Source organism: Electrophorus electricus, chromosome 2 (assembly GCF_041902795.1).
Source record: "Electrophorus electricus isolate QZ-2024a chromosome 2, ASM4190279v1, whole genome shotgun sequence".
In the NCBI taxonomy this organism is placed as follows: Eukaryota; Metazoa; Chordata; class Actinopteri; order Gymnotiformes; family Gymnotidae; genus Electrophorus; species Electrophorus electricus.
In genome coordinates, this window is record NC_137498.1 from 24094275 (window position 1) to 24120130 (window position 25856).

The 25856-nt window shown below is 39.8% G+C and overlaps 1 protein-coding gene and 1 long non-coding RNA gene across 4 annotated transcripts in view; one reads left to right on the forward strand and one right to left on the reverse strand.

The window, feature by feature from the left end:
* LOC145651168 (uncharacterized) overlaps window positions 1-23912 on the forward strand; it is an 87395-nt gene extending 63483 nt beyond the window's left edge. Inside the window, exons 3-4 of the long non-coding RNA XR_014116936.1 lie at window positions 7024-7144; window positions 23468-23912. This is a non-coding gene — a long non-coding RNA (uncharacterized LOC145651168). The remainder of the gene's footprint in view (window positions 1-7023; window positions 7145-23467) is intronic.
* Window positions 1-25856, reverse strand: part of rcan2 (regulator of calcineurin 2) — a 56504-nt gene that overhangs the window by 14417 nt on the left and 16231 nt on the right. For 2 of the 3 annotated variants that reach the window (XM_081696456.1, XM_027000701.3), the window contains exon 3: window positions 5327-5500. In XM_081696456.1, coding sequence (XP_081552582.1) covers window positions 5327-5500 — 174 coding nt within the window. Of the gene's footprint in view, window positions 1-5326; window positions 5501-14742; window positions 14995-25856 lie in introns of those variants that run through there. The other variant, XM_027000718.3, reaches the window with a different exon arrangement.

Below are 25856 nucleotides of genomic sequence, written 5' to 3' on the forward strand. Positions count from 1 at the left end.
AAATCCCCCACTTGCTTTCTAGATTAATTGCCCACATAGTTTCTTAAGGAAATCCTACCTGAAGTAATTGAACCTTTACTAAATTTAATAAACACCTTGTTAAACATTAGCTACATTCCTAAATCATTCAAATTAGCAATAATCAGACTACTTCATACCAAAATCTAACCTTGACTCATGTCAGCTGTCAAACTACAGGCTGATATGAAACCTACCATTTATTTCCAAGATCCTAGAAAAAGATGTAGCTCAGCGGCTAAGCTCATACCTGAATCTAAACCAGGAACATGAAGTCTTTCAGTCAAGGTTTAGATCTAATCACAGTACAGAGACAGCACTAATTAAAGTAGTTAATGACCTGTTGTTACTTTTATTGCTTGATCTGAGTGCAGTATTTGACACTATAGATCACAACATTTTACTAGATAGACTTGAAAATGTTATTTGGATTAGGGGCATATGTAAGGTGGGCTTGAACCCAGGTCAGCTAGGTGATGACACCAACAGCCTACTGGGTGAGCAACCATGCTCTAACAATGGTGGGCCCGTGTTTAGAACAGTTAGAGCTTGGATCATGTAAAACAAAAGGAAAAAACTAAACACCATGCCGAGCTTGGAAAAAGGGAGAACAAAGGACGCCACAGGAAGAAATGGCAACCCCGATGCACTGGGGAAAACTCAAACTAAAACTTTCCAATCAAAACCAGAAAATGAGGAGTAACTTGAATGGCTAAGGGAAGTTTCAGGAGAGAGACAAACTTGAGAGGAGAAAACTGGAGAAGGGAGAGGATGTGTAAAAACACAGACACCATCGCAGAGCAGAAAAGAGGTGTAGCACAAGAGCTCACAGACCTCAATTCCCAGAGTTACCAGCTAGGAACCTGGCTCAAAACATTAGCAAAGACCCAACGAATGACTGGGTCACTGGGCTTATATAAGGTCTAGCCCAGATGTTGGGTGTTAAGCCTGATTAGTGGTGTGCCTGACTCCAAACAGGCACACCACCTGGCACCAAACCTTACAGAATAGCCCTTTCCTTTTTGAATGTTATCTAGCTGGTTGCTACCAGGTTGTTAACATAAATGGAGACTTCTCATCTTACAACAAGGTTAGCTATGGTGTCCCACAAGGATCTTTGTTTTTTTCTTTATATATGCTACCTCTAGGTGACATTATATGTAAACACTGAGCTAGTTTCCACTGCTATGCTGATGATACTCTGCTATATGTCTCATACAAACCAAAGGACATATATCAGCTTAGTATTATTGACAAATGCATAAAGGATGTCAGACACTTGATGTTGAAGAACTTTCTCTCACTTAATGCTGACAAAACAGAGGTGCTTCTATTAGGCCCTACACTATATTGCCAAAAGTATTCACTCACCCATCCAAATAATTGAATTCAGGTGTTCCAATCACTTCTATGGCCACAGGTGTATAAAACCAAGCACCTAGGCATGCAGACTGCTTCTACAAACATTTGTGAAAGAATGGGTCGCTCTCTGGGGCTCAGTGAATTGTACCGTGATAGGATGCCACCTGTGCAACAAGTCCAGTCATAAAATTTCCTCGCTACTAAATATTCCACAGTCAAGTATCAGTGGTATTATAACAAAGTGGAAGCGATTGGGAATGATAGCAACTCAGCCAAGAAGTAGTAGGCCATGTAAAATGACAGAGCAGGGTCAGCGGATGCTGAGGTTCATAGTGCGCAGAGGTCGCCAACTTTCTGCAGAGTCAATAGCTACAGACCTCCAATCTTATGTGGCCTTTAGATTAGCTTAATAACAGTGCGCAGAGACCTTTCTGGAATGGGTTTCCATGGCCGAACAGCTGCATCCAAGCCTTACATCACCAAGCTCAATGCAAAGTGTCGGTTGCAGTGGTGTAAAGCACGCTGCCACTGGAATCTAGAGAATTGGAGATGTGTTCTCAGGAGTGATGAATCACACTTCTCCGTCTGGCAATCCGATGGATGGGTCTGGGTTTGGTGGTTACCAGAAAAACAGTCAGTACTTGTCTGACTGTATTGTGCAAAGTGAAAAGTTTGGTGGAGGGGGGATTATGGTGTGGGGTTGTTTTTCAGGAGTTGGGATCAGACCCTTAGTTTCAGTGAAAGGAACTGTTAATGCTTCAGCATATCAAGAGATTTTGGACAATTTCATGCTCCCAACTTTGTAGGAACAGTTTGGGGATGGCTCCTTCCTGTTCCAACATGACTACACACCAGTGCACAAAGCAAGGTCCATAAGGACATGGATGAGTGAGTTTGGTGTGGAAGAACTTGACTGGCCTGCAAAGAGCCCTGACCTCAACCCAATAAAAAACTTTTGGGAGGAATTAGAGCGGAGCCAGGCCTTCTCGTCCAACATCAGTGTCTGACCTCACAAATAAGCTTCTGGAAGAATGGTCAAAAATTCCTGTAAACACACCCCTAAACCTTGTAGAAAGCCTTCCCAGAAGAGTTGAAGATGTTATAGCTGCAAAGAGGGGGTCGACATCATATTAACCTATATGGATTAAGATTGGGATGTCACTCAAATTCATATGCGTGCGAAGGCAGATGAGCAAATAATTTTGGCAATATAGTGTTGGTCCTCGCTCTCTAATTACTCAATGAGTACTGCCCTGTTCAGTGACTACCGCCCTGTTGCCCTCACATCAGTTGTGATGAAGTGCTTTGAAAAGCTAGTCAGAGACTTCATCACATCTTCACTGCCAGCCTCCATGGACCCACTGCAGTTTGCATACCGCCACAACCGCTCCACTGATGATGCATTTGCACATCTGCTCCACACCACACTGACCCACCTGGACAAAGGAAGGGGTAATTATGTTAAAATGCTGTTTGTCGACTACAGTTCAGCATTTAACACCATCATCCCCTCCCTACTCACTACTAAGTTGAAGGATCTAGGACTGCATACATCCCTGTGCGACTGGATCTCCAACTTCCTAACAGACAGACCACAATCAGTACGGATGGGCAACTGCGCCTCATCCACCCTCACCCTCAGCACTGGAGCTCCTCAGGGTTGTGTCCTAAGCCCCCTGCTCTACTCACTGTACACCTACAACTGCACAGCCACTTCCAGCTCCACCATCATTGTCAAGTTTGCTGACGACACCGTTGTCATTGGCCTGATCTCGGACAACGATAAGAGAGCCTACCTGGAGGAGATTAAACACCTGTAAAACTGGTGCCAGGAAAAGAATCTCCTCCTAAACGTCAGTAAGACAAAGGAGCTGATCGTGGATTGCAGCAAGAAGCAGGAGCGGCACTACCAACCTGTGAGGATCAGTGGAACCACGGTGGAGAGAGTAGATAGTTTCAGGTATCTTGGCATTTACATCTCGCAGGTCCTGTCCTGTTCCCGCCATACCAACTCCCTGGCAAAGAAGGCTCGTCAGTGTCTTTACCACCTCAGACGCCTAAGAGACTTCAGACTTCCCTCCAAGGTACTGCGGAACTTCTACACCTGCACTATCAAGAGCATCCTCATGGGGAACATCACAGTCTGGTTTGGGAATAGCACCAAGCAGGACAGACAAGCACTCCAAAGGGTAGTGCGTTCAGCAGAGCACATCACTCACACGGAACTTCTTGACCTGCAGACCATTTACTACAAGCGGTGCCAGACCAAGGCCAGGAGGATTGTGAAGGACCCCACCCATCCCAACAATAGGCTCTTCTCTCTGTTGAGGTCAGGGAAGCGCTTTCACTCCCTGAAGACCAAGACAGAGAGACTGAAGAGGAGCTTCTTCCCACAGGCCATTCGGGCCCTGAATCAGGGAAACTGATAAACTGTGGGGACCACCACCACCATGTAACATAACTGTAAAAATGTTCAATTACTACCATGTAACATAAAAACTGTAAATATGTCTTTTACAAGATGGATCTGTACATTCTGTACATTGTGTACATACATATATACACAACCATATACATTGTACATTGTGTATATAAACATAATATACATATATTGTACATACATTGTTAATATATTTTTGTACATATATAGAATATATATTTCTCTATGCACCCCTGTTTTCTTTTTCCTCAGTTTGGACAGAGCACTCTCAACCATTTCACTGTGAGTTATACTGTGTATGACTATGTATGTGACAAATAAACCAAACTTGAAACTTGAAACTTGATGAACTTCAATGGTCTCCCAATCACATCTTCTCTAACAGTTAAAGATCCTCAAATTGTTATGGATCCCAGTCTCTCATTCGCAGCTCATGTAAATAATATTTCTAGGACTAACTTTCTCCACCTCTGGAACATTTCAAAGATTAGGAACATACTCTCTTCACATGATGCAGAAATGCCAATTCATGAATGTATCACTTCAAGATTGGACAGCTAGTTCAAAATGCAGCAGCCAGAGTTCTAATTAGAACTAGAAAATTTGATCATATCAATCCTATCTAATATACTTTACATTGGCTCCCAGTAAAATTTTGTATTGATTATAAAATACTTCTAATGACCTGCAAAGCACTGAAAATAACTCTTAGTGCATTACGATCCACCATGTCTGCTTAGATCAAAAGGTGGAGGTTCTTGACTAGTACCAAGAATAAGAAAATCTACCGCAGGGGGCAGAGCCTTTTCCTATAAAGCTCCCACACTATGGAATAACCTTCCTGTAAATTTTCAATATTTATCTCAATATTTATGGTTAGGCTGAAAACCTATCTGTACAGTCAGGCATTTTATTAACTACTTCCCATTTTAGGTATAGGTGTAGATCTGGGGGTACTGGCAGAGTACTGATGTTCCAGGGTGCCCTCATGCCTGTGTTTCCTTCTGGCTCTATCTTTTTAGCTGTGCTGCCGTAGCTAGATCTGCCAGAGACCATCTTTGCACATTATAGTTCCCTAATTTACACACCCATGTTCCTGGACATGCCTAATAATCTATTCTCTCTTTCTGCTGAAGTACACCAGTTACTGAGCCTCTACTTGTCTCAACTGTTCTCTTGTACATGCACACCATCGGGACATGACTAAGACTTCTAGAAAATCGGACTAGACATTAATTGCTTATTTTTACATTTTATTATTATTATTTCTTAAAATTGTTACTACTGTGGCGACTGTTGTTAGCCAGAGGAGGAAGGGCCCCCTCACCCTTGGTTTCTCTCAAGGTTTCTTCCTCATTCTCTAGGGAGTTTTTCCTTTCCACTGTCATCCTTAGTTCCGTGGCTAAACCAAGCTTACTTTCAACTAATTTCTCAAACCTTGTGGCATGATTACACATGGTGAGAATTGTACATTCTCTTAATCAATGCCAAAGCCTCTCTAGTTACCTGGGCGAAGTAGAGCTTAAGCTTCTTGCCCCTGAAAGGTGTTTCATGAAGCTCTATCCTGGCGCTGGCAGCTGCTTTAGGGTTGCTGAAGTTGATGCGAACACGGCGGAAGCTCTTGAACAACTGGAAAGTCACGCTGTCATCATATGTGAGGAAGAGTGCCTCAAACATTTCCTGAAAAAAAGGAGCAAAAATGAAAAGAGGCAATGCGATGAGAGAGGGGAGATTTGGACCTTGTGATGACAAAAATGGTAAATGTTAAAATACAAATAAATCATGTCACTCCTGGTGATATAGGTCCTATAACTATAGACAAACAACAACTTTTAATTTGGCGAGGAGTGGTGATTTGTCTAGCACAAGTGCTAAAATAATCTTTGTTTTGGTTTGTTTAATACTGGAAGGATGGAAAACTGTTTTACATTCTTCTGCAGTCCATAATCTATAGTTCACTGACATCACATTCATTCAGTTAACACTGTATTATATTTAATAAATTAGCATTAATTTCCTGTGTAGGGAAGAAATTAATGAAAGCACTTTTATATGACATTCTAATTACGAGCCATACTGAATTATGATGCTCCAAGGTTTTATTTTGCTTGCTTTTTGATCAGATGTCATTTTTATAATGAGATAATGCTTGTGATCAGTTTTGATTTTAAATTTTTATTAACTACTTCCCATCTTAGGTATAGGTGTAGCTCTGGGGGTCCATGGGCATTGAGAGTTATGGTAAACTGGGATGTTATGATGCTGTCACTTCACCTCTCATTTGTCGTTTGTTCCCGGGTGCCCTCATGTGTTTTCCTTCTGGCTCTATCCGTTTAACTGTGCTGCCATAGCTAGATCTGCTGGAATCCATCTTGACACATTATAGTTCCATAATTTACACACCCTCGTACGTCTTTCTACTGTGGTACACCTACCCCTGATGTCATGATGTTACTGTGTAACTGTGCTCGTGATCGGTTTTGATTTTTAATTTTTAAATGAACTAATACAATTGTGTAAACTAATTGTTGAGCCCAGATTAGCATAAGTTATGAGAGACGTTATCCTTCCTTCATTGACACTGAGATTCAAGCTGATGAAAGCAAGTTTTTTTTTTTTAATTCCAAAAATAGTGCTTTTATGGCCAAATGTTGTACCAATTTGAGATTAGAGGGACAAATAAGTAGATGAGTACAAAGCTAGCCCCTACATTTGGCTGGAAATCACTGTGAATAATTCTTTCTGAGGATTATCTGGAACTGTGCTCCTGAAAAGAAATGCTTAAAACTGATTATCATTTACCAAGGAAAAAAAAAAAAAGCATTGAACATCTCATTTCATTTTACTGCACACTCTTCCATGTGGATCACATTTCAACATTTTATTGTTCATCTTAGGGAGGCATTTAAATGGTTATTGCCAGAAACCTGTTAAATAAATCCATGTTTCATTGAGGTACTCTTTGACTTTTAAAGGTATTGTCCAAAGGCATTTGGATTAAGAGGACAATAAGTATGACAGTAAAGGGAACTCGGTAGGTCTCCTCAGATATGCCTTTCAAATTACTCTAGCAGAGGAAACACAAGCCAGACATGGCAATGGGGCCCCGCAATGCATACCATCTCAATCTGCAGGCTCCAGAAGCTCTGCACCAGGCCTCTTGTGATGCAGGCACGTGCCTAACACCTTCTTTCCTGTCCCAGTCCATGGCAGCAGCACACCCCTCAGTCCCTCAGGCCCCTCAGAAGAGGCAGATGTGGCATATTAGTGTGTGAGCTGCGAGTCGGAGGTGACAGGCAAGGCATCCTCCGGAGGACAAAGCAGGTGAGGACAGGTGTGTCAACGTGCCTTGGTACCACTCAGGTGTCCCACTCAGTACTTTCCAGAGGTTATGAGGTGCAAGTTGGGGTGCGAGTTCACAACTAATAACTTAATTTAAATGGATGTTTACATGGTGGAAAAGTGGTGTTAAAGTTTGAGAGTCTGATCAATAACACGTCCATTTACAGGTGGCTTGGAATAATGTGTCAATAACCAACCTTCAAAGAATCCATGAGTTTGCATGAGTTTGTCATACATATTAAGCCTAATGTAAAACTCAATAGCATGCCCTTCAGATAGCTGTTGATGGGGGTCAACATGGCACATATATCTTATTCTTCTAATCAACATGTGAATTTATTGTATTCTTCTTAATCTGAACTTTCCCTATTGCAGTACATTTCAGCAGACCTCTTCTTTACCAAGCATTCACAATAGACATAAATTAATTCTACTTATTAAATAAATTAATGCAATTAACTAAATTCTCTAGGAAGCCCTATTAGGGCTTGACTTCCCCATCCTGATGACGCTACCCACTTCATCATTATGTACTCTAACAAACAACTACTACATTGTAAATAACACTCAGCTCTGCTTATGATTATGTGAAGTCTTGCTATATGCATCATAGAGTCATTTCCTGTTTGCTGGACTGTCAGTTTCCTGGATGTCATTAGATATTGTTGCCTGCTTTAAATGTCATCAGTCTCAAATTGCATTTTGAACTGGTTTATGTTTCGCATTTTATTAAAGATTTGACTGTTCATTAGGCTTGTTAAAGTCTGGTTGTCACGGAGGCAAAGCAGGAAGTGAAATCTGTTAATAATGATGGCAAAACATTCAAATGTGGTTCGTCATAACTGTAACTTTACAGTTATGGTGTGAAACAAGTGCAAATTCATGTTTCCAAAGGGAGATTTAGCATATTATTTTTCTTAGCCCTCATGGCCTGTTTGGTTTCCGCCAGTTCCGTCACACACTGATATGATGTACTTCATTCCATAAATACCTCTGGCTGGCAAATGGCCCTGCCTTTCAGCCTACACCGGTGTTCTGAGCATTCCTACAGTGTCAGTCATTAGGACAGCAGAACAATGTACACAGTGGAACAATGTTCAGAATGCTGAGACTTCTCCTTTTTTTGTTTATGGCTCGCAGTTAAAATCATTCTAGGTGAGCTCTAAATAGTGTTTGTTTTCACTGCAGATTCTGAAGGCTGCAGTGTGTCCAGCTCTCCTGGGTCACTGACCTATCTACACCATAGAGTGAAACATAACACATCATAGCTCAGCCATTCCCAGGCCTGAGTAACCACACCCAATGATTTTGCCTCCACAACACAGAAGACTCTGAATGGACTATGCTGGTCACTTTTCTATATTGTACCAATGATACACAGTGGAGAGGAAAAGTTAAATATAGCACACAATGTCTCCAATTTTCATTATCTGACCTTCAGAAATGATCTCAACTTTAGGGAGCTGAGAGGAATATAAATAAGTCATACCATCTAACATTTTCTTTTGTAATGTACTGGACATCATTCTGTGCACTCCCAACCACATCTTTGATCTCTCCTCCAAGGATGCATCCAGCAACCATCATAGCTAGGAATCAGGTCATATTTCTACTGGATTTCTAAGAAGTGTAGCTCAAAGCGTAGCTGTGTCAGTGTCGGATGTTAATTGGAACACTGATAAGCATCATCCCGACAGGCTAAATTCCACTGAGAGGTTGCTGGTTTAAATATCTATGGGGAAACACACATTTTCTTTGTATGTGGTATTCGATTGTCTTTGCCTCTGAATTTGCCATAAGCTGAAATTTGCTCCCTGCTCCTGGTCTATAAATAAATAATAACAGGTTAATGGACTAATGCAACATGCACTGCAACTGGTCTCCTTTACATCTTAACCACTGTGTTCTCCCTTCACCCTCCAATCTCTGAGCCTTCTAAAGGCAAAGACACTTGTCACACACTTGTCACAAGAAAAAGGGCCCCACGACAGAATCTAAAGAGGTAAGCATAAACATTAAAACATGTTGCAGTGAATTGAGTGGCCATTGTAATGAATAAGCTTCACTTCAATGAAAGTATCCCCAGGGTCACATAAAAGTAATCATATTTTCTCAGGAACTGCTTTTTCTTTTAAGAATTTCACTTTTGAAAATTCTAACACATTCTAAACACATGTTCTTTTAGAACAATATGACTTTCTGTAGAATAGATTAGACATTACTCTAAAAAAATGAACAAGAAGTTAAACAGTAGATGTCACATCACAGGGAATCAGTTTCAATATCTCCTAGTCATTCATAGTGATAAATTCCCACTTTATTATTAACCATTTATGTATTTAATATGACTGCTGTTGGCCAGACATTTTGGGATAACAGACATCTCTCAACCAAGAATTAACACTGACACATTTTAAAACCCTGCTCACCTAAATAATATCTGGTCAGAGGTATTCCTGCTGACCGAACACATCAACAGATGAAATACAGTCTGAAACTGCACTTGCATAAAATGCACCTATACATTATGTGCACCTAATACTGTGGGAATAAGTGCAAGGTCTGTATTCCAGAATGGATAACCACAAGAAAACCATTAAGGCAGCGTTTCTCAATAGAAATGATAGAAGACAACTGTGAATTTTTACAAAATGAGCAAGAAGCATGAAATAATTCGTACAGAGAGCTAAACCAGCAAATAGTGGTGCTAAAGTAAAAATGCTAGTCCTGTTGATTGGCATGCTCTGTGACAAACTTAGGGCTAGCTAGACCGATTTCCAAAATTGAAGGACAAGTTGCATAAGGTTCATTTTCTACTTTAGGCACGTGTACTTCATGGAGCTTGATGCGTATTATACCTAAGCTATTTAAAAAGAACTCCTAAATGTGTTTTACATTAAGTTTTTGTGGAAATTATGTACATATATAAAACCATTTGCAGCATATGAGGTCCATCATGTATATTAGTCTTACTGTGGGTGAAGCTGGGGTTATGTTCTACTTGGCCAGTTTTAGACTGTTCTAAATGGTTTGCGCATGACTGCCATTTGCTTTCTTTTTCCTTCTGTTGGTGGTGTTATGATGCTGATTAGGGTTAAGGCCTAAAATCAGCAATTATTTCTGAATTGACAGGATGGCCATATGAGAAAAATCTAATGGCAGTATGAGAATTTGGGCTTTTTTTGGGTAAACTCTGTATCTGTAATTACCTTCAAACACTGGAAGGTTTCCCTTAAACTAAAACTAACAAAACACAACATCCATTTTTACTTAGTTTGAAAGGGGTTCAGTGCAGGTCAAGTCATAAAGAAAGCCTGCAGTATGAGTTTATAAACAGCCACACTGACATCTAGGTCATATGAGCTCAACCCAATAAAGCATGAAATCGCTGCAGTGTGGCGTGGCTCTTTACCGTACTCCTGCGGGGCAGACGCAAGGTCTGCTGGAATAATGCATGGGCTTAAAATAGCACCCATGACCCTAGTCATAGATGCCTTGACCTTCTTGCATGCTCTTCTAAGAACACAAAGCAAAGAGTCAGGATGGACAAATGCTAACGCTGCTAACAGTGAATCAAAGTTAACAGGGCTCTAGTTAGCTTTCATTCAATGTTAGCATTTTGGTTTAACTGTTCCTTTAAAATACAGTAGAACTGGAATCAGAAGTCACTCATCTATAATTGCATGAAACTTGCATGTCATATGCTTCATGCACATTAGTTGTGTAGGAGAAGCTTACAAATATATGCATATAAATAAGGAACCAAAAATGTGGGGGTTTTTTTCTCCAGTGATCTTTGAGGGTGGTGTGGTGTTCATGTGGGCATTTAAGTAATTACATCTGTTCCACAGCCAGGCCCTTCTGTTTAGTGTTTACCTACTGGCATGAAAACACTCTTAACTGTGGGTGGAAGGGAGGAAAACAGCCTGTGCCTCACTTTAGCATTAATCCTGCAATGAATGTCAAATTTAACAGCCTCCTGCTTTTTAACTGAGACCAGATCCCCTCTGCATGAGATCATGCTCTTTTTTGATTTCTTCCTTTGGATAAATACACCGTTCATTTAAACATATCCAGGCCAGAGCTTCTTGAGCTGCTCTATTCATATCAAACTTAGTCATGATACTCCTATCTTAAAATAACTCCACAGTGGTGGAGCGCTCGTATAACATCCAGATGTTTCTCTCAAGGCAGGAAGTTGAAAACAGCAGGATTTAGCCAGCACAGATAGTCTTCCTCAGCATCTGAATGCAACCTGTATCTCACATTCTCCATCCTAGACCAATGCAGCAATGCTTATAGTGGACTTCACTGCAGTAGCATCCACACTACCCTAAATAAAGAGGTAGCAAGAATAGACAAACAAAAGAAGAAGAGAGTAGACATTAACAAAAAAACAGTAACACTGTCATAAGCCTTCAACCAAGAATATGAAGCATATTACATATATGAATTTACAAGTATTTAATAATCTGCTAATCCCCAAACATAATCCATATGACTGAGTATTGCTTTCACTAATGCCCTGTTAGTAACATATGTTTTGGGTGATCTGATCACAAGGGACTGCCACATTGCATAACAGTTTACATCTGTGATCACTTGTAATTGGATTTCTTACATAATTTCCACTGTAGGAAGTATTTATTTATTAAGTCACTCTTCCACTGCTTTTCATCATTTGTTTTCATACAGAAATGTCCTATAAACCCTTGCTCACATTCCAGTACAAGCTTTTTGATAGTGTGGTCTGCTAGGCCTATTTATGAATGAGTGGGAAAGAACTAGGAAAATCAGCTGCATTTGACTGTGCTCTTACAGCCTTAACTAAATGCAGAGTGATTTCCAGTTGTGGTCTCGTAGATATTACGTATTTTCCAGATAGAGCAGTGACATATGGGCAGTACTTTGTTGCTGTCAATGACACATCCTGACACATTACCCATCACCCTGCAGAAGTTTAGCCTGATGCATCCTAGAGCACCTCCGTAAGTGGTTTGAGTGATTGGATTACAATGCGCCTCCAACGCATTATATTCCATTCTGGGGTGATTTTTTTAGCAGCATGCATCAAATAATGAAGGCTTAGTACAGCAAAGGTAAACCCATGATTGGAATTGTGCCATATAGTCTCTGCCACAGAAAGGCCTGGTTGTAGATGAAGGAAAAAATGAAGACAAATGTCCAGTTTTTGACAGCTGCCCTGTTTTTAATATGCCTGGTTTTTAATATACCTGGTTTTAATATGCATCTTGCATGAACTAACCAGCACTTACCAGGACTAACGCCATGGAGTCATTCAAAATGGTCTTTAATAAAACTCACCATTTTTCAGTTTTAATGCATGGCATGTAACAAACTAGTGTCAGCAAATTCACAAGGTGTTGCCACTGAGTTTGAATGCTTAGCTCTAGTGTTGTATCCTTATCTGTCTTGATGTCCCTTAATGTACTCGACATGACGCGGCACTTTGCCCTTTGCACATAATGGGTGTCCTGAGGCAGTGAACCAGCACCAAGGGTTATCAAATCTTCTGAAATCTGGCCTCCCAGGACCGCAGGTCTGAAACCAAATTTTATCAGGCAGAGTTTTTGAAATGAAGACTGTAGCTGCCTCCCATGTGAACTTGGTATAAGATCTGGATGTGCACTAGAGCAGTGTGTGTGTGGGCCAAGCAAAAACAGGCCCTTAACACTTCTTGAACATAGCTATGTATCTTGACAGTTAGAGGTCATGAACATAAACCCCACCCATGTGCTGGTTTAGGGGAAGATGCAGTTAAAATTGTAGTTAAAATGTTTTGAAAATGTTTCCCTTGTTCAGTCTCATCACAACAACCTCAAGAACCACAATAACTGTTACGCGGAATGGCATCTATTGTGGACACTACTATATTGTAGTTGATCCAGATATCCCAGAGTCAAAGTGACCAACATTGATTGATTAAAGGTCAGACAGAGGTCAGATTAAGGGTCAGAAACATAATATGTGTGAAAAAATGGTGACTGCTTAAAAAATGTATCATATTAACCAGTTTTTGGTGGACCAATGTCATATTAAGATTACAAAGAGGACTACACTTTTGGCCCCAAGACTGATTACATCACACATCATATTGCACATATTTCATGCTATCCAATTATTAATTGAATTTATGTGTTTGTGCTACAAACATAATGTATTCACACTTAATAATTAAATAAATCTGTATTTCTTACATTAAATGTGTATCTTACGCATAAGTATGGACAAAAATAGATGATGTAACATCAGTATGAGCTAAACCTTAGTTAAGCACTACTAATCAAATAAGATGGTTTAAAGTAATTAGCTACTGATGTAATTCTATTAGTTGGTGTTTCTAATGTAAGATACCTAAAATATCTGTGGCAGAAGCTTTGGAAAAGTGACAGGAAAAAACCCCAAAACTAGCCATTGTCATTCCTTCCATTTCCCCTGGCTTGGTCTGCATTGAAGGCATTGTTTGATCAACTGCAGGTCACTCAAGACATCCTTGATATTGTCATCCTGGTCTCAGCACTGCCTGGATGCAAGATGGATGCAAGAAAATGCCGTCCAACTGCCCGCTCCAAGGTGATCCTTCTTGGCCACCTAGACCACCTGGAGCATGTCTCAATGAGATACTGATCAAGTGGCAAAAGCCCGTTCAGACACAAGTGGAGGCAGAAGTGATCACTCCATCCAAGAAAGATCACTCCAAAAGAAAGAAAAACAGCTTTCTTAAAACACAAAAGCAGCACTGACTGAGATTATCTGTTCATATTAATCTCAATTAACCAAACAGAACTGATAGTCGTGGCACAAATGTGGAACAGGGTGGAAGACAGTGGCAGACTGGGTCAGTTCATGCCCCGAGAGAAAGCGTGTATCGGAGAAGGGAGACATGACGAATCGTAAAAGTACTGAGGTTGTTGGGGGGTTTTTTTGTTAATGAAGCGTAGTGTGAATGAGAGAGTGTCCACAATAACAGCATGACTCAGAGCAGTGTGTGAGGTAGAGGAACCGGGACGCAGTGCAGCTTCTTCTATACACAACTGCAGCCACACACACGAATACATCTTAATCACACGTCATAATCAATAACACCAAAAAGAGGAATGACAATGAAAGCTCAACATAGTGGACTACATTAATACTCTTAATATTCTTAGATAATATACACACCAGTCCAGAAAACAGTGAGAACTCGAGAACCAGTTCGATTGGACCAACATTATATAAAGTTACTGTAAGTACAGAGCAGACAGATACTGTCCCAAAACTGAATGCCACGGTACTGTTTGCTTCTAAATGCGCTCTTAAAGGGCAAACGTTTGAGAGAGAACATAAACAGAAACTTTGCCTCTTTGGACACAACAACAGAGCGTTCTGAAACAACGCCATTATAATGAAACACTCCTCGGTACTTGATCTCCATCAAAGTGCCTTGGCGGTTCTTTCTGGCAGATATTCACATCATTAAAGTTCAAACATGATGACTGAAAGCATTTTTAGTGAGCTCCAAACCTAAAGGAACAGAACTGGCATGTGTGTCAATCTCATGACTGGACAAGACCTACCTTGACCTCTGGTTTGGAGAAGACCTCATTGTCCACTAGGCAGGCAATAAGAGTAGAGATATCATACTTCACACTTTTGGCAGGCATGCTGGCTCAAGCTGATTTGCTGGATGACTGTTCTCCGTGATCGTATGCGTGTCAGAGCACAGGCTGAGGGGCTGGTCATGTACTCTGAAGACCCTCCTATATTTCTAAAGCTATTTGAGCTCCTGTGTATGAGAGGGCGTGTGTGAGTGTGTTTGACCCTCTGCTGAGCTTTGAGACAGGCAGAGAGTAGAGTGTTAGCCTCCCACCCTTTCCTTCACTCATCACGATGACATCACTGCCCTACTCACCAATTCACTCTCTTTCACACACACACACACACACACACACACACACACACACACACACACACACACACACGCCAGTGTGAACTGAGCAATTTTCCCACACAGTTTCATAATTCTGTGGTCTTGTACTCTGTGGTCTTGTACAGTTTCTCTTTCAGTCTAAGCAAAAACCACAGACTGCCTCCAAAGATGACATGGCCCTTCTTTTTAAATTTCTTTTTTCATATAATAATTTATTATTTTTTTGATGGAATAGGAGGAGCTTGTGTGGACTAACCTATTTGAAGCCAAAGCAGGTACACGAGCTGTGAGTGACTCAGCGCTGCAGCTTTTGTGCTTAACATGGGGGGGGATAGCAGGAGAGAGTGGAGGAGGCAAGCAATATGTATCATTCATTCATACTCTCAGACAATCAGATGACATGATCCACTAGTTCAAAGACAAAAACATTCAAAGAGCCACAGATAATTAAATTCAAAAGCCATTTTAGTTTCTGAAGCATTCTGATCACTCTAATCTGACATATACAATATGCTTGTCTCATGTTTTTTCATGCATATCTCTTGTGCGTTACAGCCAACAAAGCATGAAGCATCAACAGCATGAAAAATAACTGAAGTTTAATATGCAGTGCTTGACCACAAATTAAAAGCAATAAAAGAAAATATTAAAGGGAAAATGCAAAGGAAAAGGCAGGACACATGTCATCACTAAAGGCAACATCGCTCTACAACCACGATGACTGTGCTGCATTGTATTAATTTTTCCAGTGTTTGCCGCGTGTGGAGGGTGGCTGAAGCCAATGGAAAGTCCTCTGCCTTTGTGCAAGGAGTCAATAAATGGCCCACCTATGCCAGTATGACACCACGGAAACCTTGAGAGGCAAGAGGCCTCGTTATGTAAACCTGCCTGGCAATGCAGGAAGCTGAACGGTAATGGAGCAATATCATGCCCGCGACTCTGACGTCTCTGAAGATATCAGTGCAGACCTAGTGGTGTAACTTACATTGCATCACAGCTGATATTAAAACAGTGTGGGTACACATAATTGGGTTATTATAACAGCAATAACAACAAAACCCATGCAAACGAGACATGCTAACTCTTGATATGCCACCCTAACGGGTTGATGGTATAGTTCCTAGGTGTGCTGCCAACATCCACCTCTCAAAAGGAGGTGGCATAACAAACCAAAAAAAAAAAAAAAGAAAAAAAAATTAACATCAAAACACATTTTAGTGCTACAAATATATTTGTAGCTTGGCTGACCTATACTATAGGAATTATTGCTTAAAGCATGAGTGGGTTTTTGCATTGCTGGGTAATTAGAGTATTCTTGTTCAATAGGCTAGCAGCAAGCATATGACATGTTTCACGTGATCTCTAGACACATAAAAGGACAAACTCACCATATAACTAACAGTTGTGATGTCACGCTCTATCCTAAAGAACAAGAAACGGGAAAATGTGTCTCTCTCTTTCCCTTTTGCTTACTCACATGCATACACACACAGATGCATGGATACACACATGCACATGTGCGCACATATGCACACACACACACACACACACACACAAACACACACACACACACACACACTGGTGCAATGCTGTATCAGAGGCTGGTCACAGTCTTGTAGCTGCAGAATAGTAATGGAAATGGCAGATTTCAAGGAGAATTCAAAAGTGAATCCACCCAGGATTTCTTATGGAAATACCATCATCTCAAAGTCCATTCCATACCACACAGTCTGCACAATTCCATAAACCATCATAGTCAGCTAAAAGACAAGCAGACAGAAAAAAGAAGGCCATGACAGACACAGGGTTTAGTACTACAGAAGTTATGGAAAAAAATAAACACAGAGGTAGACAAAAAAAAAAGTTTCATATCACATAATAAATAATTAAATAATAGGGAAAATAAAAGGTACTCTGAGATGGTGTGCAGGGACACTAGCATTAGTGCGTTAGAGAATTTTAAGTGTACAGAGTACAGTGGGTGCTGCCATTAGCAGATGTTCACCATGTGCTGCTGAAAGCTAAAGCGCTTGTCCTCTTGTCCTCATCACAAGTCCTGCACATTGATGCTTGGCAAAAGCATTGAAAAATATACCACTCACACCAGACACAAACATACACACACACACACGAACACACACAATTTTGTCCCTCTCACAAAACCTTGCATGACTACACATGTACATTTGCGCTTGGCCACATGATTGTTGGACCGGACTAAAAAGTAAGAAGGTTGCCAGATGCTGCTTATTTCCTTTTTGTTCACCTCTTATTGGATAAAGCAGTTACTGTACTTGGGCTCAGTCTACATGCAGGCTATGGAGCTAGGCTCTAATGACTTCAGCTGGAGCCAACTGAAGACTCACTTTATAGTAGAGCTTTCTAGGTCCCCTAGGATCACTGTGGTGCAACCAATCCATTATAAGAAGAATAAGGAAAAAATCCAACATATCAATGGGTATACCTGGGAGGTGAAAGTGGCTTGCTTTGTCCATGTGTCTTTTTTTAGGTTGAGACATTACAAGGGAGCAAGATTCAGAAAATAGTACAGGGAAAAGGAGGTATTAGAGGCAAAAGTACATGGGAAACAGCAAGGTGAAAGAAAGAAGGAAGACAGAGACACCATCATGAGGCAGGAGCAATGAAAGTAATCCAGACATGGGTGAGAACAAGGATGGGGAAGAGGAGAAAATTAGCTGTGAATGATTGGCTGATTAATGGCAGCTCTGATGAAAGGATGGCATTGACATCAGACCCACAACAGAAGCAAAAAAGAGAGAGGGGAAAGAGAGAAATAGGGACAGTGAGAAAGAAAGAGCCATGCATGAGTCAGGCCAGAGATGCAAGAGCCTCGGCAGACCCCCGGATACGGAAGCATAGTTGCTTTTTACCCTTTTATTCACATATGCTCCTAGAAATACACACTCTTACACACACCTTTTAGATGTACAAGAAACTATGGTTTCTCTGTTGTAGTCTTTCTGACCATAGGTGTTGTGCTTGGGCGGTGGATATTTAAATGACATTTACAGCACTTATCAGACACTCTTATCCACAGATACTCATATATACTAATGGTTGACTGATGAGCACAACACCAAATATCATGCCTCTTCCATGTCAGAATTAATGTTGAAATAACATTTCAACAGTGGTGGTCCTGTGGTCAGGAAACTGGAATAATGGAGTACAGGGACGCTGATGATCTGTTTGTGCCAGCAGACAGAATGTAATCAAGTGCACTTCATAAAGTGGCCAATGAGTGTAGCCACAGGGAAGGCATTTCTAATAAAGTTGTTTTTGAGTGTATGCACTCAAAGGTTGCCATCTTACAAAATTCATACATAAAGTAACACTTTTTAATAGCAGTTATACAATGTGTCCCTTTTTAAAGTAACATTCAAATAAACTTGTCCACAAACATATTCTCATTACTTTGAGACCATCCCTGATAAGGACAGAAACACTACAGTCAAAGGCAAAGTCTGTCAAAGCAACAAACAACTTCTGCTGTTAGAAGCACCATGCTGACTGTGGTCCTCTAATCCTGTTTTAGCACAAACCTGCAAGAGATCGGTGATGTTCAGCATCTATTGCTAATGTATCCTTTTAATGTAGTGGCAACGTTGATTCAGAATATTAATATTTCAGAGATTGGCCCTATGTCCTAAAATACTCTGGTGTTTGGTTTCCATGTGTTATCAATATAGCACATAAAACTCCCTTACATCATTATATTTGAAATACTTTTACATATTTATTTGTTGTTTAAATACATTATATAACTGGTAATATGTTAAAGCTATATTCTGACCTAATAAGTTACTTTAGACAGCAATTTTGTCCAATAATATAAATAACCCTTAAAAAACCAGACCATTACATGATTTATCTTTGTTTTTTGACTATACTAACAATCTGGCAGACAAAAGAACCATCAGCAGTTAAACCATTAGCATATTGTCAATCATGAAGGAAAGCAGCTGAACAGGTTGAAAATACTGTATAGTCAATAAGCATAAATGTGTCACAGGTTACCATAAAGAAAATGCACCTGAGAGGTATTAGAACCAGATTCAAACCACCTCAGACAAAGAAAGGCCATGTCCAGAAAGCTTAAGGAGTTGTGGAACAAAGCATATTAAAGCATCCTCATCTGCTAGCAGCATTGGTATGACAAGGGCTGTGATTGATGCCTATACGATCCTATATACCTCAGATTTAAATATGAGTACCATCAAATTAAAATTCTTTAATTTTATACTCCAATGAGCTGGAGTAGATAATTTTAATAATTTTGTCACTGTATAATTACTTAGGAATTGCATTGTATTCTCACACCCTACAAATACTTTCACATCATGTTCTTTGCAAAAGGCCTGTGTGAAGGTCACCGTGCTTTATGAGACTGGTAACTACATAGTGAGAGACCTTATTAGCATTAGGCTCACTGCTACTGACAACCTTCTCTAGCCTCCTATGGCTATAAATTCAGTTTCAAGTAGCAGCAACCATGAAATGAGCAGCAACTCATTAAGGTCAAAATACACAGCAAAATTAGCATATTCAGGAAATATAGTTACTGTGTCTAATTTATATTCACATCTTGACAACTAGCCTAAGTAAGGGGGTGAGATAATTTGTGTCTTTTATAGTATTTATGGATTATTTTGTGGTTTACATCTATATTTTTATTCACAATGTAGTAGGCAGCAAATCCCTTGTGCTCAGGAGCATTTTGGCTCACATTTTTCCTACTGCAGTGTATGAATTTACCTTAATATCTACTGTTATTTCCCTGCATACATTTAAATGGCAGTGTCAGAGACAGTAGCTTGGACTTTCAAAATGAATGGAAGTTTTCATTAACAGTTCATTCTTTGCCACTGCAAAGAAATTTGTATAATAGAAATGTATTTATATAAATTAGACCCATAGTCACAGTACAGGATCTTTTTGTTATACAGAAGGCTGGACTGATGGATACTTACATTCAGTGTGTCATCTTTGGTTCAGCAGTAGACCATAACCATTTGTTCTTTATAATATTGTAGTGTTTTTGCTTCTTATTTCAGAAATGAAAGCCTGAGATAAATGATCATCTACTATATTTTAGGTAGAAAATCAAATAAAGTAGGACCAGAATAAAAGAAAGTGCCACATCAATCGCACATATAGATTGTATATAAAACCAGTAAAGAGCAATGGCCCCAAACAGAGATAATGTAACTGAAGGATATAAGGGTGATTGAATACCTACAAGCACTAATAGTTAAAGTCAGTCTGTCAAAAGGCTCTCACAGCAGAGAGCACTATGGTTGACCTACAGTTACTCAGCCCCTGCAGATACTCCACACTCCTGATACCCATGTTCCAACCAACAACTCACTTTCTGGCCTAGGCAAATAGGGTCCTCTCAAAATAACTGCTGCATGACCACTCAATTGAAAAAAAAGCCATTAATTCCAACTCAGGGGAGCAGTCTGGTAGAGTCACAATTCACTCAAGTGTGAAAAGAATGCCGGTTTTAGTGCTCCATTTATAGCCCTCCCAGCTGGTTCTTGTACACCACCAGGGCTTCCAGCACTGCCCCACCCTCCTGTAATGGATGTCACTTACAACAGTGAAGTGTAGTCCAGTGAAGTGTCTGTGCAACTCTATCTCCAAGGTGGTGAGGTGGACATTCTGTAGTAACTAAAGCTGTGGAATAGCAAGATATAAAGGAAAGTTGGTCTGTGCTAGTGGCTTTCATCATGAGACACAGGGACCTGCAAAAAGGGGTGATGGACCCTTATCCCAAAGCATCAGTGATTAATCCAGCAGATGACCAGATGCTCATTCTCAAATTGGCATGGACTCTTCCCCTAATCACCATGGCACTACATCAGGTACTTTGGCTGCACCTAGAAGGAGGTTTCCATTTATTCATTTTTGTGTATTCCCTTTCCCCCCTCCAGGCTTACCAAGGCTATTTCATTTTTATACCTTTCTATATTCACAAGCTCAACAAAATCTTTTTGGCTGTATACTTTTATTTTTGACCCCTTGTCTAACTCCATTTACTACAACTCGTCTTGGTATATGGCACGCTCAACTACTGGGGCTGTAATAGGTCTGCCATTAGTCTAGCATAACCAGTTATTACTTATTTATTTTGTATAAAATATATATCTACAAGAACAATTAAGTCTTCATAAGGCATAGTCATCTGTCATAAGGCATAGATCTGTCATGGTGATATTCATGATTTTAGACCTGTTGTCTACAGCAATGCACTTCCTCTAACCAGCAAGGTTGATGCATTATTCATCCACCTTGAGTGCATTTCTCACAGGTCATTCAGCCCTGAATGCCGTTAGGCAGGATTCATTCATTTTAGGATCACTGCTCAAGAGGCTCTCCATTGTGGGTGGGGAGCCCACCACAGAGGCCAGGACATAGCTCAAGGTTTTCAAAGGAACCTGACTGGCCATGTCGTGATAAATGCAAAGCACTCCTGGGCCAATCTGGCCTGTTTCCTGGGTAGCCTTCGTAGGTGCCCTGTTACCTTTCTTCAACATCTCTGATGGATCTGTCAGCTCAATTTTAATGAGATTTGAGACAATTTTGATAGGTGCACATTTTATATTGGATTTGGTGCTGGCCCATCAAAAAACATTTTTGATGAGTACTATAATGCAGCAGAACTGGGTTGAGCAGAAGTAGGTACTATGTTTTCAGGCAATAGGTACATGCAGCATGTCAGGCTTTATCAAATAGAGATTAGAGATTAAAGCTTCACTATTTTGGAGAAAGCTGAAGTGCTCCCACAGTGAGTAAAAACAGTTTTCTAACCATTCATGTTTGAAAATCAAAAAATCTAATGTACCTCATTAGCTCTTCACCCTTATGTATAGCTGATAACAATATATTTGAATGAAAAATAGCAACCACACTGGTTAAAAATGAATACTGTTTTTAGTACTGAAATGTGAATAAAATGTACGGGTCCTAAATGATTGTTGTACACGACTGAACTAATAATTTTGACTGATGAGGCTTTTGTATTCGGTTTCTCAACATCAGGAGATATAAATAGAGCTGTTTTTCTGGAAGAAAAAAAAACATCAATACAAGCTTAAACAACAAAATTCCCAAGGACCCAGAGCTAACATGGTGAACTAGCAACACAAATAGAACTTTATGTAATGAATCAAATTGAGTGTGGGATGTGTTTGGATTAAACCCTGGCATCTTTGGGCTTCTTTTTACTTGATTCCCTGCTAAATAAATAAATTTTAAGTGGGATAGGGCCTTCATACTCATCTTTATCTGACATGTCAGTACTAAGAAAAATTACAGATATGCATAATACATATCAGGGTTAATTCATACATATACTGCAGAGATAATATTTTTATTCTGTTGAGAAATTAATTAAAAAAGCATAAATATCACAAATATGTAATTTTTTTAAATTGATAAGAATCACAACATTTTTCCACAAATATCATTTTAACTGAACTGAAACAAAAATTGTGCTTTTATGCTGTTAATTTGGCCTGTTTGTTTCACATTATTAATGTTATTTTTTGTTAGACAAATTAATTGGGCTGTAAAATCCTTATCAAAAGCTGTATAACTACATACTTCTTCCTGGATGTCAATGCCCAGGTTTCTTTTTCATTTTTCGAACAAAAATGTTTTTAAATTTTTTAATTCTAAAAACCTAGTCACTTAATTTGCTCATTTTGAAGATATATTAGTTCAAATAATCTTCCCTTTCTAGACCATTCTAGAGTAGTGTTTAGCAACCAGTGGACATACAGTATTTAATAATATCATTGTTTAACTACAAGTCTCTTGTAACATGAATCTGATTGAAGACATCTTAGGTTGATTTTGATTCCATCAATTGTTCCAGGTCAGATGTTATTAAAATTCTTTTTTTTTTAACTTGTGAAAGTGATGTAATAAACCAACAATGTGAAGAGTAAATAAACAGCATTCAGAGCAACAGAACTGTTGAGAGAGGAGGGATAACATTTCTACTGGTTGACATGGTCAAGAAGAAAGTGCTTAGATACAAATCATAGCATGAACTTGAATAGCCTCAGAGTCATCTGGGAGCCATCACAACCTAAATAATAAATAACTAAATAATATGTTCACTGAATTGCAGGGAAATAATGAGTGAGAGGACAGAAGAATGAATTATCAGCTAAAAAAGTGATCACAAGTCCTCAGGCTGATGATGTGCACTGTATGAAATATCTTGAAATATCCTTTTAGCTCTGTTGTCATAGTTGTCCAGCTTTGCACATTATAGTTCCCCAATTTACACACCTTCATACCTGGACATGCCTAATAATCTATTCTCTCTTTATGCAAAGGAACACCTATCCCTGATGTCATGATGTTAATCTGCCTCAACCCATCTCAGCTGCCATGGCTACTCCTACCACCCCTGATGCCCCGTACTGTAGCCCATCACACCTCTACCCCAGACAACTACTTCTCTGTTGCCCTTGATGGACAGTCTCATGTGGGATGGGTTTCGGACATGCACACACCATCTGGACTTCTAGAAAACCAGACTAGACATTGATTGCTTATTTTAAATGTTTTATTATTAATTTTTTATTTTTCTCTCTCCCACAATACTTATTCTGCTCCTTATTGTTTATATTGTTACTATTGTAGTGTCTGTTGTCGTGCAGAGGAGGATGCCCCCCCCCTTTGAGTTTTGGTTCCTCTCAAGGTTTCTTCCTCATGCTCTAGGGAGTTTTTCCCTGCCACTGTCACCCTTGGCTTGCTCACTGGGTGCCTGAACACAGACATTTGTAAAGCTGTTGTTGTGACAACAACTGTTGTAAAAAGTGCTATATAAATAAATTTGACTTGACTTGACTCATCTTCTGACACCACCACGCAGGGGCTATGTGATTTCCTTCTGCTTTGAACATTTGCATAGGGCAATCATCTCGTAGAAGGGGGACTCAGACTTTGGTCATGGGTCAGTATTCAAGTCTGACTTCTAAATATCTGGCAAGGTGATGATGAGTAAGGTTAATTGTGTAAATTGGTTTATTTGGCTTTTTTACATCACAATACACAAATGTCAAACTATTTGCAAATAAACTGTATTGTGAGTTCTTACAGTGAGAATGGGGTCCAAAGTGGGATGTGGGACTATTTCTCATCAACAGTATTGCTTCCATTAAAGGCCCCTGATCAGCAAAGCAATGCAATGTCATCATATGCCATCCTAAGCTGCTCCTGTGAAGAACCACAATGCACCCGTTGCCTTCACATGGCTCTGAGAGACAAGAACTGGACCCTGCTGAGGTCTGTTCATTTTTCTGGGGCTTGTCCAGGAACTGAAAAGGAATTTGATCTGGTCCAGGCTATTTTAGCTGCACTAAGACCAGTCCAATTAGAGAGAAAATGAACACTGAGCTTTGACAAACAAACCACCTCTGTGTGCCAGCTGCAGAGAGATGGTCCACAGGAGAAATAGATCCTCCGTGATTACTGACTGACTGACTTATGATGGAATCATATAATGATAATAATAATGATGATGATGGTGATGTTGAGGATGATGAGCAAATGGACTTTAAGAAGAACAGTCCTGAGCTTCCAGTAACATAATGTTGAGACTTTTAGATTACAGTTGCATACTTTCAATACAAACATTCGAATGGTCCAAATATTTATGTGGTGCTCAGGCTATAAATACAGCTAATTCAAACAGCAGCAGTTAATAATTTTTTCTTAAGTGTGAATGGTAGCTAATAAAGGGTGTAATCTGTTCTCTGGTATGTGACAAGTCTTGTTCAATTAGCATTGGCATTTACTTTTCCATTTGTGTATGTCAGACAATAATGATTAATTTTCCATATATATACATATACTCTAGAAAGGCAGTCATGTGTTTCTTGAGTGACATTTTACTATAGTTAGTAACAGTAATGGAAATGCAAAGTAGTTATTATTGGTGTTTCGCTAAGCCAGTATAGTTGGACACCAAGGTTTTTTTGTTTTTTTTTGGAATCCAAATATGACATTTGTGGACTCTATCAGGAAATCCTGAAGTAGGTGCACACTCCAGAACTTGCTCCACATTTATTTTAACTGACTCTTACTAATTGTGACCACTTACTAATTGCACAGCCTTCTGGAGCACTCAATCTCCTTAATGAATTTTAATCATCTTTTAAAATTATTAACACTATAATTACATATGCTTTTTAGGTATAAAAATGTAGGGCTTACACCTTGCAAACTTTACACCAAAATAAATCCCTATCTCAGAAAGCTTGTATTTGTCACGGTACAGCTCCCTCCTCCCAGATGTGTATGTGTGTCTGTCCGTCTGCATGGCCACGCCCTCCCCATGTATCACACCTGTTCCATGTTTCGTGTCATTATGGTTTATGTATATAAAGTCTTGTGTAGTCATTGTTGGTTGTCGGTGTTTAACTGTACGTTAGCATGTGCGTTATGTTGTCTTTTGTTATGTGTAAATAAACGTCACTTTGTTTTACAGGCTCGTTCCTGCATCCTGCCTAGCCTCTCTGCATTACAGTGTTCTATGTCCCTGGCATCTGCCTGCCCTGAAGTAGAGTAATACGAATACTGCTTTTACTGCACCATAATGGTTGTCCCTCGTTCCAACAATCCCCTGCCCCACATTGGGTCTAATGATGAGTAATACCAAATGACTCAAGGGCAGGAGCAGCTTCTTATAGTATGTGCATGTGCAGACAGAGTGTTCAG